The sequence below is a fragment of the Typopeltis vanoorti genome, chromosome 1, assembly GCF_054136105.1.
Source record: "Typopeltis vanoorti isolate ZY-2024b chromosome 1, IOZ_Tvanoo_1.0, whole genome shotgun sequence".
Classification (NCBI taxonomy): Eukaryota; Metazoa; Arthropoda; class Arachnida; order Uropygi; family Thelyphonidae; genus Typopeltis; species Typopeltis vanoorti.
Window position 1 is genome coordinate 156,301,847 of NC_143549.1, and position 22,141 is coordinate 156,323,987.

The window sequence follows — 22,141 nt, forward strand, 5'->3', positions numbered from 1 at the left end:
TCATAGAATGGCTTGGAGATGGGGGAGAACAAGAAGCCCTTCCTGGAAGCTATATAAGGAGAGTGTGGGAAAAACAGTATCATTTATATTTCCTTTTCCTATAAACACAGATTTAATATAATCCAGAATTTGTGTGTGCATTTGTGTAGATGCTTAAGTGCTGTGAGGACATCATGTTGGAGACTTAATGGAATGTATACAGCACTCAAAAAGGATTAACATAGGTTTAATACTTCCTATATTTCGTCCTGGTCACTAGGACATCTTTGGGGAGTACAAAAACAACTAATATAACATGAACACAAATATTATACAATACTAAGCCCAACCACGTGGGCGACACTAAAGTCCTATCTAGCTGGATCGCCCTCTAAGGGTGGTTGTAGGTGGCCTGGAATGTAAGGTGGGTCGTCTGGTGATGAGTGTTTCCCAAATCTTCGGAAGCTTAATGCAACCGTATTTATTGAGATTTGGTTGATTTCTGAGAGCTGCTGCTTCTAAGAATAGTCTCTCTTTCTTGAATTTGCTGTGGTGGAGCATGGTGGTTTTCTTCCAAGAGATCCTGTGGGTGGTGTCTTGGACACCACCCACAGGGTCTCTTGACTCCTTCCTCAGTCATCTCAACAGCCTGCATCCAAGAATCCAGTTTACTACTGAAAAAGAAAAGAACAATTATTTACCCTTCTAGACACCTTAGTTACACGCCTGCCTAATGGTACACTTGCCTTCACTGTATACAGAAAACCCACACACACAGGCAGATACATTCACAAACTCTCCCACTACCACCCCTCTCAACAATATGGCATTATTAAAACTCTTACCAAGAGAGCCCACAATCTTTGTTCCAGTGGAACCGCCCTTACTACTGAACTTAACCACATACACAGCACTTTCCTCTCCAATGGCTACAGCGATCATAGTATCAAAAAAAAATCAGTTCCTCCTCCATTTCCCATCCTTCTTGTCAATAAGAGTTAAAAATGCCATCACCATACCCTACATCCGTGGCACATCCGAAAAATAGCCAAGATTCTAAAAAAGTACAACCTACACAGCATATAAGCCCCACCGCAAACTTGCTGCCCTTATCCGTTCTACTAAAGATCAGCTCCCTCCTCTCTCTCTCTGCCTGGAGTTTACAACATACCCTGTGCCTATAAGCTGGCGTACTTTGGACAAACAGGCAGATCAGCATCCATCCGCCTGGAGGAACACAAGTCTTACATCTGTAAACACGACTATGGTCAGTCAGGCTTGGCTGACCATGTCTTGGACACCACCCACAGGGTCTCTTGGAAGAAAACCACAATGCTCCACCACAGCAAATTCAAGAAAGAGAGACTATTCTTAGAAGCAGCAGCAGCTCTCAGAAATCAACCAAATCTCAATAAATACAGTTGCATTAAGCTTCCAAAGATTTGGGAAACACTCATCACCAGAGGTCCCACCTTACATTCTAGGCCACCTACAACTGCCTTTAGAGGGCGCTCCAGCTAGATAGGACTTTAGTGTCGCCCACGTGGTTGGGCTTAGTATTGTATAATATTTGTGTTCATGTTACATTAGTTGTTTTTGTACTATCCGAAGATGTCCTAGTGACTAGGACGAAATATAGGAAGTATTAAACCTATGTTAATCCTTTCTGAGTGCTGTATACATTCCATTAAGCCTCCAACATGATGTGTGTGTGTGTGTGTGTGTGTGTGTGTGTGTGTGTGTGTGTGTGTGTGTGTGTGTGTGTGTTTTCTTTACAGTAATTGAAGCATTTGGTGACATCACAAGTAAAGCATTGCTTCATGCGATATCTCACTAGCTAGCAGTTTTTGGAAGAGGGTGAATGGGGTGAAGACTGGGAAGCATTACTCTGAAAATTTTTAAATCTGCTTGGTTTAAGATATTTATGCTAGGCTGTGCGTGTTGCACATCAGGCACAACACACACAGTATATCATCACATGACATATAGCCAAGGGTGTACTTGGCCGTATATCATTTTGATGCTGCATTAATGGGCATGCTGTTATAAATTGCCCAACGTATGGAGCATTTCAGTCTTTTTTTTTTTTTTTATTTATTTCAAATCCAATTTAAAAAGAAAATGTACTTTTCAAAATATTGTACATTAAAAAAATGTGTTGGTGTCTTTACCCAGTAACATATATGTATGTATTAGTGTGTAGCAATATTTCAGTTATGTGAGTGAATCATCTTACGTTATCCATAAAAAAAAAAAAAAAGTAGTTTCCCTTTTTCCTTTTCTTACAGAAAGAGGAAAGGCTATATAAATTTTTCTCTCAGAAAACTTATTAACATATACAGGTATCTCTTGATATATGCAGTTAATTAATCCTCAATGGACACCGCATATATCAAAACCGCATTATTCAATGTTAAGAGTTAATGGGGGAATGATTATAATGAATCCTGCAAAATATAAAAATTTAAACATTTATTTTTTAAGGTGACATGTATTTATCTATTTTATTTATACATATTTGTTATATAAAAACTTATCTAAATATTTATGTTTTATAAAAAAACTTACCTAACGTGAATTGAACAGTGGTAGCTTTTTTTTTTCTCCTCCATGATTTTACGATAACAATCAATTTGTTTATCAAAACTGTGACGAACGTTCATGCTTCTCTCTACATTTGGATCTATCTCCAGTATAAGTTCTTTTGCATTCTCAATTGATCTGAACAATTCAAGTTCGTTGATAGTGATTTCTTTAGATACATCTTCCATTTCTTCACTTTCCTTTTCTTCTTCCTCTTCGTAAGCCTGTTGATGTTTGATTCCAAGAAGATCTTTGTTACTTAGGTCTTTCGAATGCGATTCCAATAATTCCTGAATATTTTCTGAATCGACATTCTCAAAGCCAAGTGCGCTTCCAATCTAAACAATATTATCAATAACTTCGTTGACGGGATTAATAGAACTACCAAAATTATTTGCAGATTTAGGCAAAAGATTCAAAGATGCAGATGCCACTTTGCCTTGTTTGCGGTACTCAGTCACTTTATTTAAAATGGCTCGTATAGTTGATTCACCAAAGCCTAGAGCTCTTCCGATGTTTGCTTTGCTTTCTCCATTATCAAACCTTTTAATAATGTCAATTTTAGCATCCAAAGTAATAAGTTTTAATTTATTACTCTTTTTCGAGGCCATGGTTATGAAGAGTAATGCTTTACATAATTTGAAAATTACGTGATATGTGGATAGGCCGTAAGCATACACTGTAATACATTCTCATATACGTCTATATGCACCATGCTCTTCTGATAAATTGAAGCACTGATAGTGAGTTACTAATGTTGGAGAATGATTCGTACCACGTGATCTGACCGGTTTCATTGACCAAGTCTAACGTTTTGCTTATTTTCAAACTTTTTGGGCTGCACTAATCAAATTTGATACCACATATATCAAGTTTATGGTCACAATAATTTTTTGTGCACTAATCAAAACCGCATTAATCAAAGCTGCATATATCAAGGGATAGATACCTGTATATATATATATATATATTACATGATAGGCTTTTTTATTTCATTTTCCATGAAACTGGAAATTTCTAAATCAATCCTCTTAAAATGAAAAACCACATAAATTCTGTATCATTTATCATTGGCATATCAATAGATTTTGAAATGCAGATTTTTTTATAAAGCTTCACAATTTCTTATTTCCATCTTTTTACCTCAGGTGATTTCTTAAAAATAAACAGAGATTAATGGTACAGTAAATCTATTTCTGCAAATAAACTCTGAAAATTGAAAAATCTTTCTTGAGATAAAATAATAGAAGGATAATTTTCAAAAATTCTTAGAATAAATTTCCATTATTGATTAATTTGAAATATGTTAGTATGTACTGCAGTACTTAGTGCTACAATAATGCTTCTACTTTTGTTTTGCTGTGCAGTAAAAAAACCTGATGAGCAGAGACAGGTAGTTATTATACCTCTTTACTGTGTGCAGATTTGGTCATCCGGGTTTCTTAGGGATGAGGAGGAAGTGGAGGGGATCCAGAGGCGAGTGACCAGTATGGTAGCAGGTCTATGGAATGAACCTTATCAGAACAGTTTGAAAATTTGTGGGCTACATAAGAAATTAGTTGATAGGCAGAAAAGGAATGATATGATTGATATATATATATATATATATATATATGATTGAGAATGATATATACAAATTACTGAAGAGTTTTTATAAGATTAATACAGAGGAAATTTTCCAGAACAGGTCTGGTGGTGGGAGAACTAGGAGCCATCCTTGGAAACTGAGCAAGAATATAGTTAGGACTAGATTATTTTGCATGTAGAGTGGTGAATAGAGCAGGTTGCCAGAGCCTGTTGTGGGTGCCATGATTGTGAATGAGTTCAAAGCAAAGTGGGAACTACACAAATGTTGGATAGTGCTTGAGTAAGGACTCCATGGAATAGCCAGTAATAATAACAATAATAATAATAATAATATATTACAACATACAGTATAAATATTGTATACTACAGTATTTGTTAATACAGTCTGCTTTATAGAGTTATACATTTTGAATTTTATAAATTTAAATATTACAAAATTATCACAAATTAATAAATTTTAGGTATATTAAACCAAATGCAAGATTGTTCTCATGACCCCTGTCTCGTAAGCAGTACCAGATGGGATGACTTAAATGATTTCCATGCATCTTTTCCATGATTACTGATCTGATGAGTCTTCCAACTCTCCTGATCCAAACACCAGACCTGATCAGATGATTGAAATAATACTTGTTGGAATGAGAACTGTCATCCCTCAGTCCACACACACACACACACACACACAAAAAAAAAAAAAAAAAAAAAAAAAAAAAAAAAAAAAAAACCGCCCTCCCAAACACTTCATATTTCAGTTCTCTCCTACGCCGGTGCAAAAGCATTTCATGATTAAAATTCAGCTCTTTCAAATGACCCAAGACCTTAAACTTGATCTACATCACAGTCCACAGGTTTTTTTTTTTTAAGATCATTTCAAATCAGACACTTTGAAAGGGCATGACATAGAAAACTTTTTTTCCAGTTATTATATCAATAGATTTTGAAATGCAGATTTTTTCATAAAGCTTCACAATTCTTATTTCTATCTTTTTACCTCAAGTGATTTCTTAAAAATAAACAGGGATTAATGGTTCAGTAAATCTTTTTCTGCAAATAAACTCTGAAAACTAAAAAATCTTTCTTGGGATAAAATAATAGAAGGATAATTTTCAAAAATTCTTAGAATAAATTTCCATTATTGATTAATTTGAAATATGTTAGGATGTACTACAGTACTTAGTACTACGATAAAACTTCTACTTTTGTTTTGCTGTGCATCTGAGCATTCTGGTTCCTTGCTGAGAGTCTTGGAAACTAGTATGCATCCATCTTCTTCTCTCAAATCAGATTATGCCATGGTAAGCTCATTCAAAGATAAGGATGACCTCTTGGCATTAGTATCACTCCTCTTGCAGCTCTTGTATTATTTAACCAAGGAAAGTCACTTTCTCTTATATCAGAAACAGCCACTCTATATATCCTTTGATCTTTTGCCAGAAAGACATGAGAAAAATTCTCATTTAGTCTGGATGACAATAAATCTATCCAGATGGCATCCTTTCCCCTTCAGTTATGCGCTAGAATTAATACCATCTTCTATTGCCTACTCAAGCTATCATACTCATTTGACATCTATCCTAAAGGGCAGAAGCAAGCCTATATCTAGTCCATCTTTGAAAAGGGAGATAAGTTAACCATCAAACTCTTGTCCCTACCTCAGTCCTCTCAACAGCAATGATCATTAACAGCCAAATTCTTTGCTATCTGGAGGACAACCACTTAATTGATCTCCAATATGGATTCTGTGATTCTCTTTCAGATAGCATTCCCTTATCAGCCTTAATCCAACTTTGGATGGACACAAGTCATGAAAAGATTTGGAGAAACTCGTGTGGTCATTCTTGATATTTCCCAAACATTTGATCATTGTCTGGTATTTGAGGCCTCCTTGCGAAGCTGTAATGTTTTGGTCTGTCTTCATTCCTTTGCAATTTCCAGGTTGCCAGATTCCTTTCTTGTCATTTACAGCATGCCATAGCATATTATTGTTTGATATCTTCCAAATTTTCTGTCATTTCCGGGTTGCTTCAGGGCTTTCTGCTTTCAAACCATACTCTTCATCCTATATATTAATGATCTTTACTCACTGACCATAAATCTTATCTCTAGTTTTGCTGTAATATTATACTCCATTTCTCTGCTTCATTCAACAAATCATGCAGTGCTGAAATGATTATTGCTTCAGAGTCATCTATAAATAGCTTCTTAAACTGCGATTGATTTCTTACCAGTTTTCAGTAGTGTGAGAACAATCTAGTGAACATTAATGCTACCAGCACACATAGTTCTGTCTTGTTTCTCATTAAAAAAAAAAAAGCTCATTTTATTTCATCTTCCCTTCGGTGATATTCAGATCTTCAGTCAAGATTACATCTTATTTTTGGGCTGCCTTAACCTCTAATAATTGCTGATGCAAAACATACCATATTCATATCCTCCTCCTCAGCCTCCAAAAAAAAACTAGGTATTCTTGTCATTTGAGATACTGCTTCTCTCCTGTACAACTCTTAAGACCCTATAAATCCCAAATTCAGTCAATCTTAAAGAATTTTGTTTCCACATCTGGGATGATGCACCAACAACTTCTCTTAGAATATTTGATGCTATTTAAAAGAGCAATCTGCTTAATAATGACTGTTTTCTCCCCCACAACATTTTCTTTCACTCACACATTCAAGACAAGGTTTGATAGTTATCGTGGTCTGTGTGTTTAACCTCTGGTGATGAGTCTTCAGGCATCATGGAGGCTATGAAGCAATACTAATACAAACCTACTCAAATTAATGTACTTTTAAATCATAACCATAACTGACCATTTCAGTGATCACATTTTTTATCAACAAGAATGCGAAATTTATAATGATATGCATTATAAGTGTTCTGCATTTTGATCTAAGTCTAGTGCTCATTCTTCTCTGCTTATACCTCAGATCTAGCTCTCATCCAAATTGTGGGGTGAGACATGAGCAGAGAAGAATGAGCATAGAAGTCACATAGTAACCCACTGTATTTCATTTGTAAATTGGAACATGACCATTATTATATTTTTATATTAATTTTTTTTTCTTTTCAAATTTTGTAATACATTTTGAAAATACATTCTTTTATTTCAGGAAGGACTTTATTCATGGCTAGAAAGTAAGGTACATTATTTTCAAGAATTAATTGGAGCTCCAACATTATTTAATAAAGTACTGTTTGGTGGTAAGTGAGTAATTCTTAGGCTCATGTAGGTCTTTGACGAAGTCGACTAAATCGTCAGTAAAAATATGGTGATATTATTAAGTTTGATTTGTTATTTTTTTTCTCTACAACATTCTGTCAGTTACTGCATTGGATTGACAGTCATTGAATCAACAATGAGTCATGAGACACTTTTAATAGCTTCTTATAACAAGACATATTTGAATAGCAAAAAATTGATTTTTTTGTATTTTATCAACTCTGCACACACAAAAGGCAGCAAAACTATCACACATTGGTTCTGTATGTGAGAAGGTGGTTAAGAAGAAACCCCCTTTGTGTGTGTTTTAAAAATTGAAGTTGTAGTCCTCACGGAATATTTTGTGAGGAAGACTGTTCCAAAAAACAGAGCTCATATAAATTGAAAGAAGAGGACTAGAAGTTGGTGTGGTATGTTTGAAGCTGGACAGTGATTGGATGTTAATCAGCAGTTGCTTATGAGTTTATTGGCTTGAGAGAATGGTGACATCCAGTTCAGCAGAACAGCACCTACTAAACAAAATACTTGTAGAAGCGACAAAGGATAGAAATAGAACATTTATGAACCATTGAGTCGGGTGAGATTTGAGAGTGAGAGAAAGGCCTTCAGTTAACTGGATCTTCCTCTTTTGGACTGCATAAGGAAACATTAGGAAAGGTTTTGGTGAATCATCGAAAATGTGAGAACAGTATTCTAAGGTAGAGCAGATTTAGGATGTATGCGGTATTTGTTGTATGTGTGAGATGTGCTGTCTTGAATGCAGAAAATAAATCAATTTTTTTTTGTTTGGGGGGGGGGGCTAAGGATGTGATGTTCCAGAAATGGCTAGTGGTAAGTCAGTCCAAGAAGAGAAATCTGATATGTGGAGATTTCAGCATTATCAAAGATCAGAGGAAGGTGAAGTGCACTCTTTGTTGCTTGAAATAAGACAAGATTTCGTTTATTCTGACTACAGAGATGCTAATGAGTCCATCAGTAGAACATATACAAAATTCAGTATGTTATCATAATGTATTATCTATTTAGTATATGGGGAAAAATACAAGAAATTAATGAGCAAAACTATATACAGATTGATAGTTCAGTTAACTAGTTGATTGTACTATCTGGGAGTAAATGCAAATTCCTGAGGCCTACAAGGAAAGATTGTGTGGGGCAATCATTAGAGATATGCATAATCTGCACAGCACCACACACACATGCAAAAGGGTGACTGTCAAATTCTCCATAGATGTAGTAAATGGTCACCACGACCTTGTTCAGTTAGCTGGCCTAAATCAGTTACCTGGCTCCAGAGGTTTCAATGTAGATTAAAATCTTGGAGGTTTGATAGTTGGATCTATAATCAGGTAGTTGTTCCAGAGTGTTCTCTACCATTCCTGGGGATATTTCCACAAGCCAGACGGGAAATATGGAGGTAAAGTGGCAAGATAGAGTTAATTATGTTAACTAAGTTATGTTATCATAATTAACTTACCAAATGACTAGAATTTTATCCTTGTTTCTATTTTTTTTATTTATTTTATTTATTTATTTTTGATATCTGTTCCCACATGTGAAAGGCCACAAGACCTATATCACATCAATGCCATATGTGGACAAGAGGAATAGAAGAAGGAAGGAATCTGTTCACAGTTTGCTTGAACAGCTGAGGGTTGCAGTCTTTGGGGAAAGCAGAGTGGGAGAGACTATTCCAAAGGACAGAAGTAGATGGAATGAAAAGGAGGCAGTGAAGATGGTTTCGTGAGTTTTGAGATGGACTGTAAAAGGGTGTGGGTTAGCAGTGGCTCTTGTCTTAATAATTTTGGAGGAGAGTGGAGGAATAATAGTGGCCAATTCACCCAAGCCAGGTTGCCCTCTTCTAAATAGAATCAAGCAATCTTAGAGAGGATTTTGGTGCAAACCCCCCCCCCCCCCAAATATGGGAGCAATATTCTATGACAGGTCAGATTTGGCTTTGTATAGAGTTAGCAGCTGTGAAGTAGTATCTTGTGTGAAAAAGTACACCAAGTTCTTTTGTGCCAGGAAAGATCAGAGGTGCAGGTCAGTCCAAGAAGAGAAATCTGATCGTGTTTGGATATCACAGTATTACTGAAGGTAAGTGGGAGGGAAGTGAGCTCTTTCTTTTGAGGAAATCAGACAGAACTGGTTTTGGTGACATTAAAGTTTACAAGGTTGTTCTTGCCCCACTGGGATATAGTTAGAAGATCTGAGTTTAGGTCTTTGGTCATGGTGGATCTTGAGCATTCTAATACTTCAGCAAGATCAGCTGTAGATTGCAAGTGTTGGAATCCATACTGCTGGTCACTGATTAGTTGGTATGTCTCTACGTGGTTCAAGAGTTGGTTGTTGATGACCTTCTCCAAAATTTTAGAGAGAACAGAAGTGAGAGCAATTGGACGGTAGTTTGTTGGTTGACTTTTATCATCTTTCTTTGGGATGGGCTGGATATGGACCTGTTTTCATGTTCTAGAGTAGATACCAGTTGATTAGGATAGATTGAAGAGGTGGTACAGGATAGGTGTTAGTTCTGGGGCACAATTTTTAGCACAATAGGTGGGATACCACTAGGACCAAATGTCTTGTTTTTGTTCAAGTTATTAAGGATTCTTTGGATTTCTTTTTGTGGGAAGAATATGGGAGACATGAAGGGAGCTGTTCTTGATGGAGTGGAGGGATCTTTGTCCAGGTCATCAATGCAGGAATTGGAAGAGAAGTGGTCTTGTCTTTAGGTGAGGTAACTACAGTACCATTGAGATATGAGAGTGGTGGAAACCTGGGTAGGCAGAAGTTGTGCCCAATTGCCTTTGCAAAGGATCAGAAGGAGTGACTGCCATTTGGGCAGAAAGCAAATTCAGCATTTGGCCCTTTCAAAGTCTGACTTGAACTTGGTGATAATTCTTTTGCAATTGTTGCAAGCTGCAGAGTGGGCAGCTGGAGTTTTGGTCTTGAGCCATTTGTGGTAAGCAGAGATTTTTTCTTTTACAGCATTGGCACACTTTTTTGAGAACCAACACTTGGCTGGTGGCTGAGAATTTGGAGTGGAATAAGGGATGAAAGCTTTCATTCCCATGAGCACGATTTCTGTCATTTAGTCTGAGCAGATATTTGGATCAGAAGAACTGAAGCAGTAGTCGGACCACCATTAGAAGGAGTAATAGAAGTCACGGAGATCCTCCCAGTTGGCACTCTTGTACTGCTAAAGGACACCAGACTGAACTGTTGGATGAAGGTTGTTCTGTTGCAAAAGAGATGTATGAGGCTGTGGTCTGGGTTACCAAGAGAACTGGAAACCACAGTATACTTGGAAGGCAAGCTGTTGGGAATAGTTCAAGCATGTTGGCAAATTGGAATGAATTGTCAGGTATTCTTGTAGGAAGATTGATGATCTGAAATAGGTCATTGGTGATGGCAAACACCAACATCTCTGCCTGCTTTGTCAGTGAAACTGGAGAAGGGGAGCCAGTGTGAGTTGTGGATGTTGAAGTCCCTAAGAAGGATGACCTCACTATTGGGATATTTCAACTGCAGAAAGTTGAGCTTTAGAGAGAGGTAGCTGAAGAGGTTGGAGTGGTTGATGGAGTTTGGAGAGCAATAGAGGGAGCATATGATAAAGGCAGGTTGATTTGCTAGAGAAATTTTGACCCAGAGCAGATCAAACAGTGAGGATTTAAGGAGTTTCAGTCTCTGGCATGTCAGTTCTGACAAATGCACACGTGCTGCCCTTGTGGCAGAAAGAGCTGTAATGTGTGACTAGGACAGTTGAAGTGGACAGTGGCTGTTAAGGTTGCCAGTTGGGGTTTTGATAGGAATAGTAGTTCTGGTTTAGATGACTCTAGGTCATCTAAACCAGAACTACTGTTGCACATCATTTATATTGCTTGTTGATTATTTTTAATGGTATAGATGAGAACACAGACTGATAAGACAATAACTATTTATTAACTTATTGCTGATATTTCGCTGGTATTCTATCCAGCATCTTCAGAGCACAAAAACAGTTTGTCACACTATGCAAAACGACAGCAATCTGGTATAACAGTGGGATTAGTTTGAACAATTGTAACATGCAACACAAAGACTAAAGTCCTAATTAGATGGCATCTATGTTGGGGAGGGAAAAAAAAAATCAGAGAGAGAAAAAGCAGGTATTAGTTCGGTCTTAAATGACCATCTCCCAAATCTTCGGCAAATTTATGCAGCCATACTTGTTGAGGTTTGGAATATGTTTCAAGGCTTCTGTTGATTCCAGGAATAACCTCTCTGTAAAAGCTTCTGTGCAGCACTTTTGTTTTTTTGCAATCGATCCTTCCTGTGTGCAGGGGTATCTAAAGCATGGTTTGCTAGACCTGACCTGCCATAGTGATAGTGCTGGATATATTTTTTTTAATGTTCACTGAGGCAGATGTCCATAGTTCTTCCTGTCTGCCCATAGTAGGCTCGATGACACGAACAGGGCACTTCCTAGACTTCTGGATGTGGTAAAGGAGTGATTCTGTCCTTGGGTGAACAGATGAGAGTTGCCAATTTCATGCACGGTTTAAATGCAGTGCATAGTTGGTGTTTGTTAAGCACCCTAGATATCTTTTCAGATGTGCCTTTAATGTATGGGATGGTGACAGTTTTGTTGTAGTCTTCTGTGGTAGACATTGGGGGTAAATTGATGGGGTTAATGCTTTAGATATCCCTGCACACAGGATCGATTGGAAAAAAACAAAAGTGCTGCACAGAAGCTTTTACAAGTCAGAGAGGTTGTTCCTGGAATCAACAGAAGCCTTGAAACATACCCCAAACCTCAACAAGTATGGCTGTATAAATTTGCTGAAGGTTTGGGAGACAGTCCTCTTAAGACCAAACTAATACCTGCATTCTCTCTGGGTTTTTTTTCTGTTTTTTTCCCAATGTAGATAGTTCCTAATTAGAAGTGTTGTCTTTGTGTTGCATGTTACAATTGTTCAAAGTAGTCCCATTGTTATATCAGATTGTGGTTGTCTTGCTTACTGTGACAAACTGTTTTTGTGCTCTGAAGATGCTAGATAGAATACAGCAAAAAGCAATAAGTTCATAAATAGTTATTTTCTTATCAGTCTGTGTTTTCATCTATATTGTTAAAAATAATCAACATGCATGATGAACACATAAGCCTTCCCACACGTTTATATTACTGTTTAGACTGTGGATGTGGAAACTCTTTTTGTTGGTAAAAAATTAGTGTTGGTGATGTTTGGTTAGATTTTTCTTGTTTTTTTGTTTTTTTTTAACTATTTTTTGATATTATTTTTCATTTAATTTTAGTTCAGTTACAAAATATGATTAATAAAAAAACATATGAGATGCTACCCAAAAGTTTATGGACTAGCTGGAACTTGAAGTAAAGTCTTGTGACTTTAGTCTGAGTTAAGTATTTTTGCCACTGCAGAAAGTATTGCTGTAGTCTTCATTTCAGATCGTGGAATTCTATCTGGATTTCTGAAATGGCCTTGAATCTCTGAATTGCAGTTTCATCTTCAGAGACAGAAGTTGTAGAAAGTCATTACCAGGTATGGAGAATATAGAACCTTTGCCATGTTGTTTTTCATGAGGAAGAAGTGTCTTAGTTTAGAACAATGCACTAGGACACTGTGCCATTTTTATGGCTGTTTTTGATTAATGTCTTCCCTTAATGATGTGAGGAACCTTTATCCAGTCATATGGAAGTAGAGGGTTTTTTCCACCCAGAAACTTGGATTTTTTTGTCCCTCAAAACAGGCAAACCAACCTGTGAACACACACAGATCTACATGTCAAAATATACATACTAACAAAAATCCCTCATTAGAAGGACTCAGCCAGTTCTAAGGGACAGATGAGGAAATTGAGAGAAACTCCACACAATAATAATAACAACAGAGAAAATTGCATAAAAGCTTTCGCTGTAGCATTAGGAACTATTTTGAAAAATTAATAAATTTAGTTATTTTGTAGCCAAGTAAATGATCACTGATTGCATTTAAAGATTTAAAAAATTTTGATGGAGACTGTGTAGCTCAGTGGAAGTGGCATTTGCACTCCACAGCACTTCACCACCTGAAGAAAGATCTACGTTCAATTCTAGTGGCCAACTAGAGGAACATTTTTTAAGCCTTTCTTCAACCGGTTCCTGAGTTAGTCGATCTCTGGCATGGATATGCTGGGTTTTTCCTCCAAGAAACTTGGATGTTTCATTTTGTAAACTCAAGTAAATTGACCATAGAACCCATGCTATCTCATACAATAAATATATAGTGTTAAGACTAGGGATCACAAGATAGTGGCCCTTGTCATCTCTTCACTGGATGCCAGATATAATTAGTGATAATCTTGGGCCAGCTATTGATTGGAATCAATGGAGCTTGAAATGCCCCCTCAATCTCCAAAAAGTTAGGGCTAAACAGCCTCGCCTACTCCCTATAAGGGAATTAAAAGTGTTATCAGAAAAGAAAATTGAAAATGAACCAGAACTTCTGAAAATACAAACTTTTGTCATCATTTACCTATGTATTGCACTAATTGAAGTATATCAAAAGCATTAATAAAGGGAAGGTAAAGTTCCTGCTATTTATGTCAGCAAACTATGGCAAACGGTAAAAAATTAGCTACTGGAACAAACTCAACTCGACATCAGCAGAATTTAAGATAGGTACTATGAATGTAAGAAGCATAAATAGAAAAGAAGTGGAATGGACATAAGAATTACAGAAGTACCTTGTTGACATGAAGAGGAGGACTTTAACATTTATTAACAGCACTTTACCATGTCCCTCTCTAACCAGAGAGGGGACATGGTAAAGTTGTTAACAAGGGTAGAAAAATCAGAACTCCATTGATGAACTCAGGAAGTTAAAAAGGCAATTATGGGAAATACAAAAGCATTTCAAAAGTTCCTAGCAAGTAAGTCGGCATGCACTGAGATAGATCTCGAGAATATACAGCGAAAAATGAGCAAGTGACATGATGCACGAGAGTAGCTAAACAAAAGTTATGAAGACTTTGATAAGAATATAAAAAATGTCACTTAAATTAAGGGGATATTAAATCCCACATAGTTTTAAAACCGAATAAACTCAAAGATCGGAATCAGAGTTTCTTGCCGAATATAGTATAGTAAACTATAAAGTATCGGCGACACTAGCGTTAGCCAATGCAAGTGATCCTAGTACGTAGTACAATATCGGGCAACTCGTTGCAAAGGTGGAGGGAGAAGTTCAGATTGCTATTCTTAGGTATTTTCCATAATGTAAAAACACATTTTATTAAAACACACTATATTCAGCAAGAAACTCTCTGATTCCGATCTTTGAGTTTCTTATTCGGTTTTAAAACTATGTGGGATTTAATATCCCCTTAATTTAAGTAATGTTTTCATTGCCGAAATGAAGCTTATTAGCTCTTTATACTTAAATAAAAAATGTCTTTTGGTGACATGAAAACTGAAGACAAAGATATTCTACATGTCTGAAGTAATTTTACTACATAGTACTTTAGATGGGCTAAGATTTTTTTTTTTCTTCAATTTTTATTAATTTTATATTTTTTGTGTTTTTGTTTTTTTAAATGATCTAGAGATCTAATGTGAAACTTTTCTTTTCAAACTACTTCAGGCCTCCAGTAAGCAGGATGGTGGTCTCATACCAGGTGATGAAATGCTCCCACCTAAAGACAATCACAGATATTCCTTACTTAGCAGAATTTGAACTCACTACCTATGGGTTGGAGTGTGGATATGCACTTGGTAAATTCATGCCAGCAAATTATTTTCAAAGAATGTTAAATGAAAGAAGTGGTAGAAAATATTCAATAAAATATCCCTTGCCTCTAATCCATTCCTTGAATTGGAATAGATTCTAGAAATTCAAACTTATAACCGCAATGAAGGATTGTTAGTGGTTTTTAGGGGCACTATCCCAAATATGAGAGCAGTAGTCAGTGGTTGGATGGCTTTATGATTTGTGTAGAGTTAATTGCTGTTCAGAAGTCAGGTATCACTTTTTTGAAAGAGAGTGAACTTGAATAAATTTCATGGATGAAATCTCTTCATCCATGAAATTTGAGATGTTTATGAGAAAGACTGGGAGCTAGTAAGTTATCACAAGATGAGAAATCTCTTATCTTTGGTTGTCAAATATAAGGCAGGAAGAATCTTTTTTTTTTTTTTTTTTTTTTTTGTGTGAGTATAACATTGTTGTTGTGCATTTGTGAACCAATTTTGTAATGATTTCGATAAGGCTATTTGTCGATCCTGCTCTGATGCTAGTTTAAATTAATAGCGAAATATAAACAGAGTAATAAAATATTACTTTTTTTATCTTATTTCTTCTCTTATTTAAAAATACAGATTTTAAAATTTATATATTTTACTATTTTCTATTATATACTATTTAAAGAAATCACATGCGCCAACTTATATAATTGTGTTTCATGCTTAATTCAGGATTAATTAACAGTAAACTGTTTATTACCCCCCCCCCAACCGGCCGGGACGTGTATATATATACGTCCAGATAAATCTGGATACGATTCTGTAACACCTATTGAATAACATTGATGAGAAGTGCAGGTTGGTCTCACTATTTCATCCACCTTGGCCAGTAGAGAGGTTAATTTTTAATTTAACAGCCTGGTAAAGTAACTAATATAAATTTGAGGTAGTCACGGAAATCTGATTTCATAATAACATCACTGACATGTTCTGTACTGATAGAAGATCAATCACCACATATAAACAACTTTGGTATTTTCACCACTAAGTGAGAAAAATAATTTTTATTGAGGATCACGAGATTGACTTAGACAAGTATAGCATTTCTAAAAATAACCAAATCTTTTACTAGTTAAAATATGCTTGTTATAGCTGTTAGTACCAATTTTGGAATAAGTTATAAACTGCCTTTAATGATTATTTATGACAGTGATAATAACTGAAAGAGGCTCAGTAATATTTAGATGGCACTCTAATTATTCTTACTGCAAATGACCAGCATGCAGTTGAGTATTGGTGAGTAATAATTCTTGTTTTGGGATACCGTTTTCAAATGGTGCTAAATATTGAAAGTTTAAACGTGTACGTGTATGTATATACATGCATATGTGTGGGTGTGTACACACACACACACACACACACATATATATATAAAAGGTAGACATATTAAGTTAAATCAGTGATAGATTTGGTTAATATTAATTCTTTAGCATTAGCTAATTGGCTAGGCTTGATATTGCAAAATAGTACACTCTTTTATCAGTGATAGTTTTTCATTATATCTACCCTGCATACACTAAGGAACTACATGTTTGTTGCCTTCAATAACACCAGTTCTTGGATGTAGCTATGATTGCTTTACATTTTTGCACATACAAAGTGTCAACAATATGAAATGCTTAAATGTTTTAATTTTATTCTTTTAGTTTGTTTAATGCCTATGCAATAATTTTTATTATTTCACTTCGAAATGAAATAACTACTTTCTATAAATGAATGGTCCTTTTTCAGTATTGCTCAGCTATTTAGCTCAAATTTCAATAAGAACAAAATCCAGTTTAAAATTATTGTTATTTATTTATACTTATCTTACTTCTTTTTTGCATGACTTATGTTCATCCTTTTTAAATTCTTTGTGATTTAGAACATCAAATACAAAATGTAAACTGCAGATCAATGGTCAGCAATATTTTTTTTTGGATTGTAGGCCAATTTAAAAAGCTGAAATCCTGTGTGACCTTCAAGTCCATAATAACAATAAAATTACCATTTCATTAATGACAAAGCCTGTGTATAATACTAACAATAAAATTTCTTATTAATTTAATACATTTTTATTTTTGTTTTTAACAACAAATACTAGTATTGGTATATGAAAAAACTTTAATGATGCATATATCATATAGGTTAAATTTTTTAATTTGATTGCAGATAATAGAACAATTCACGAAAAGTTGTTTCCATTGTACTAGACCCATAACATACTTTGCAGTGTTCAACATGGTTGTGCATAAAACATGATGCACAATATTGTTTCTGGAATTATCCATGTTTATAGTAATTTGAGCTATTTAAAAGTTAATCTTTTTAATTTGATTTATTATAGATATGAGACTGTTTGAAAATATTATTTTATAGTTTTTATTTGTGAAATAAGTTTATTGACTACTGGAAAGGATTGAACTGCTGGTTTACCATGCTGGAGATATTAACTGAAGTATCAGTATAATACTTTATTAATACTTCAATTTTTTATTTTATAAGATGGCCACAGTGATGCTATATTAACATGTCATAAAAAGGTTACTTAGTTAAAGCATTTGGCAGAATGATGATCCCTGACAAGTTGACATTTAAATAAAGGAAATAAATCCTACAGCCAGGTGGTAGAAGATATAACACATTGCCATATGCAGGATGTAGGCAAACATTTTGTAAGAAAGGGTGGGTCTCTGTATATTGATACTAGGTTTGAATACCTGACGGTTGCAATTGTTGAGGAAGCACTTCATGAGGCTGTCCCAGAAAGCAGAAGCAGATGGAATAAAAGAGGTAGAGAAGCCGGTTTAGTGTATTTGCAGTTTGGTTGTAAAGGAATATCAGTTGCTGCTTTAATAGATGCATTGGAAAGTGGAAGAATGATGAATGTCGATTTTGTGGAGCATTGTCCATGGAAGTGCCTGTAGAAAGCAGCAAACCTTTCAGATCTTTTGTCTTTGCCAAAGTTCTTTTTTCAACTGCTGTTACATCTTTTCATCCACTATATCAGTCATAGACTATCCGTGACATAGTGGTTGAACTGAGTCAGAGAGAGAGAGGAAGGGATTATCTATCAGCAGCAACATTCTGGATAGCTTTAAGAATTTTTAAGATTTCAGGGGCACCACCCCAAACATAAGAACAGTATAATAAGAAGCTTATTGTGTTTAGGAGCACTCCTTTTGTCAAATTCTTACAGTGATGAGTTCAATAAATTATTTTTTTCTTCTCTTGGTGGTGTTTATTCTGTGAAGCACTGTTATGAATAATCAACAACACCTTAAGCCTTTCAATATATTCCCAGTACAGAGTGAGCTTGAGTGATCTGTGAGTGGCAGAGAAGAGAAAATAAAGGTGTAAGGTAAGAAAAGGGAGAGTATGGAATCTATTGTATATTGATCCCATGATCATGAGTGTGGTAGATTAGAGTGTGATGAATTGTGCTTTTCTGATATGAAGATTAACAATGTTAGTGATGCTTTTAGAATGCAAAAAAAGAGAAGTATGAGTGATCTGAAAGATGACAACTATGAAATAACAGAAGATAGGAAAGAGTTACAGAAAGATAAGAAATTGAGTCAAATTTGATGGACAAAAAGATTTATATATATGACTGATGGCTTCCACTTGAATGAATTGGGAGAATTAGATTTCTAGGGGAAGTGTTGTCCATTGAGAGAAGTATAGGGTTGTTATGGACCATTAAGCCAAGAGAGAGTGTAAATAAAAATGTTCAAGGAATGTTGGATAAAGTTTCTGCAATTCATTCATACATATTAATACCAGAACCATCAGGAATAAGGGGATGGAGTTTTTGATATTGTTTAGTTATTTGGATAAAAATTATATTAAAGGTTGACTGAATAGGATATAATAGAGGATACAATATTTATTGTTGTGTCTCCAAAGCAACCAGCTTTTGGGAGATGATGCAATCATGAAATTTGCATGACCTTCCACAATGGTCACATGTTTTCAAACTAGGAATTTCTGGATTTTTGTAGAAGGTTTTATTGTTGGGTTAAAAAGTATATTGTACTTGACAATATACTTTTTAACAATTATATTCCTGTTTTAATTCTTTACCCAAGCATAAGCAAAGTTTTGCACATGAAGTGTCAATTGCTTCATTAGTTCATATATTTCTGTGGCTTATTTCTGCATTGATTTAATGTTGATATCTGGCTCTAGCCTCCCACTGATGTGCCTAAATAAAGTTAAAAACCAGTCTAGGTAGTGTTTTGCATTATGAGATATGGAGGCAATTAATGTGAAGTCTCTATATGAGTAGTTTGCATATGAAGATACTTCAAATGCAAACTTTGATTACTCCAGGATTAAAACCAGAATATAAGTTCTTATCAAGTGTAATAAACTGCTAGATTCACAGTGCTGTTCCCATTCTTATTAGAGGACTTATTTAGATATTATAATTGTAGTCCCTATTTAGAATATGCTTGCATGGGACTTCTTTTAATGTGGATGTTGGTATACTACAAGAAATATCAAGATCTCCTGTGTGACGGTTCCACGTACCAAATTATAGATTGAGACGCCACTATGTCTCAAAGGGAAAAAAAGTCTGAAAATTAGTGAAAAAAGTGACTTCCTGGCTAAAAGAAATCATCAAAAAAAAAAAAAATAATAATAAAACCAGTTCATGTTAATAAACCACTCTGTATTTAGGGATCACCAAAAATCCACAAACCTCATATCCCCCTACTCCTCATAGTCGATAGCACGTATAAACTGGCACAACAGTTAGCCAAGTCGCTTGCTCCCCCTTACTGGCAACTCTGCTTTTGTAAAAAAATTCAGTCCACTTCAAAACACCAGTTAAAAATCATATTCTTAAAAATTCAGACATAATGGTTAGTTTTGATGTCACCTCTTTATTTACCAATGTACCAATTATAGACACTATTGATTTGATCAAGTCTAAATTTCCCTCTGATATCTTTGAATTATTCATATTTACAATGAATTACAGTGGAACCTCGGTTGTCGAACTTAATTCGTTCCCGAAGGCTGTTTGGAAACCAAATTGCTCGAAAACTGAAACTATTTTCCCATAAGAATTAATGTAAAATGGATTAATCCGTTCCCGAACCCCAGATGATTGTTTATTTAAACCTTTACAACAGTCCTTCATGCATAAGATCGTATATAAACATAATGAAAATTGCAACGAGCTGCCCAGTATTGTACTATGTACTAGGATCACTTGCATTAGCTAACACTAGTGTTCGCCGATACTTTATAGTTTACTATATTCGGCAAGAAACTCTCTGATTCCAATCTTTGAGTTTCTTATTCGGTTTTGAAACTATGTGGGATTTAATATCCCCTTAATTTAAGTAATGTTTTCATTGCCGAAATGAAGCTTATTAGCTCTTTATACTTAAGTAACTTAATGGTTGCACCTGTTTGGGAAACTCGTTCGCAAAGTACATAAGTTCTTTTCGCTATACACCTTGGTATTAGGTCTAGCTACTCACTGATGAAGCCTCAAAAAAGGCTGAAACCGGTCTGGGTAGTGACCTCCCTCCATAATGTAATAACAGCATACATTTCCTAGGAAATGTGTTTTTACATTATGGAAAATATCTAAGAATAGCGATCTGAACTTCTTCCTCCACCTTTGCAACGAGCTGCCCAGTATTGTACTATGTACTAGGATCACTTGCATTAGCTAACGCTAGTGTTCGCCGATACTTTATAGTTTACTATATTCGGCAAGAAACTCTCTGATTCCAATCTTTGAGTTTCTTATTCGGTTTTGAAACTATGTGGGATTTAATATCCCCTTTATTTAAATAATGAAAATGCATAAAATCTTACATAAAAAGAATAAACATAATAAATAGATAAAATATAGACGAAAATTGATTGCCTCTTTATTTTTGAGTATTGTACAGATCGTTGATTTCGCCATACCGAATTGCATAGTAAGATCTGAGACACGAATGCTATTTTCATGATTGGATATGATTTCTTTTTTCATCTTTATCATGGTTCTAGCAACTTTTCTTTTCACTTTGCTGCTATCACTATTCTTCTGCGGCCCCATGGTGGCTTAATTAATAATAATTTATGAAAAAAAAAAAAGAAAATCAAGAAAACTCACTGCAAATTCGAGCAGGTGTCTGCACTGAACGAAGGCTGCATAACTGATGCTTTCCTGCCTTACAGCTCAGCACGTGGAGCACCTGGTTGCCGTTTGCGTGTTCGGGAACCGAATTCGAATTCTGTTCGGAAAATATATTCACGAACCGAATTGTTCAAGAACAGGGGCGTTCAATAACCGAGGTTCCACTGCATTCATATTAACAGATTAATGGTAGTGCTATGCCCCCCCCTCCCTAGCAAACTTTTACATGGAACACTTTGAAAACAAAGTGTGGTTATGCTATGTAGATGACGTGTTTGCTGTTTGGTCCCATGGACAAGACACTTAGGATGCGTCTTATCCTAATGATGTGTTTCCACTTCACAGTAGAAAAAGAATCTAATAACTGTTTACATTTCTTGATACATTAGTCACCTGCCTTTTAGATTGATCTCTCTCACACACACATGCAGAGAGAGAGAGAGAGAGAGAGAGAGTGTGGAAAGTACCTACATAAACAATTACACCATCCAGTCCAACAGTATGGCATTTAAAACACTTGCACACAGAGCCATTTGTTTTAGCGATACAGCTCTGTCCACAGACCTCAGTCTGTGCCATATGTTCTTGGCCAATGGCTGCAATTCCTACAAAATATGTCAAGATACAAAATACTACATAGTCCCATTATCCCTCCCTCCCCTAATACACAGTAACACAACATTACCATTTCTATTCCCTATGTCAGAGGTACAACAGAAAAGATAGCCAAAACACGAAACATGGCCTTCGCACCACTTTCAAACCTCATATTAAACTAGCAACTCTGATCTGCTCTCCGCTCGCCTAAGAATAAACTTCACCCTCTAGCACACCCTGGAGTGTATGAAGTTCCCCTGTGACTTGG

At 35.6% G+C, this 22,141-nt stretch overlaps 1 protein-coding gene across 1 annotated transcript in view; it reads left to right on the forward strand.

The window, feature by feature from the left end:
* LOC150110570 (solute carrier family 75 member 1-like) overlaps positions 1-22,141 on the forward strand; it is a 73,259-nt gene that overhangs the window by 46,867 nt on the left and 4,251 nt on the right. Inside the window, exon 3 of the mRNA XM_090401647.1 lies at positions 7,260-7,350. Coding sequence (XP_090257773.1) covers positions 7,260-7,350 — 91 coding nt within the window. The remainder of the gene's footprint in view (positions 1-7,259; positions 7,351-22,141) is intronic.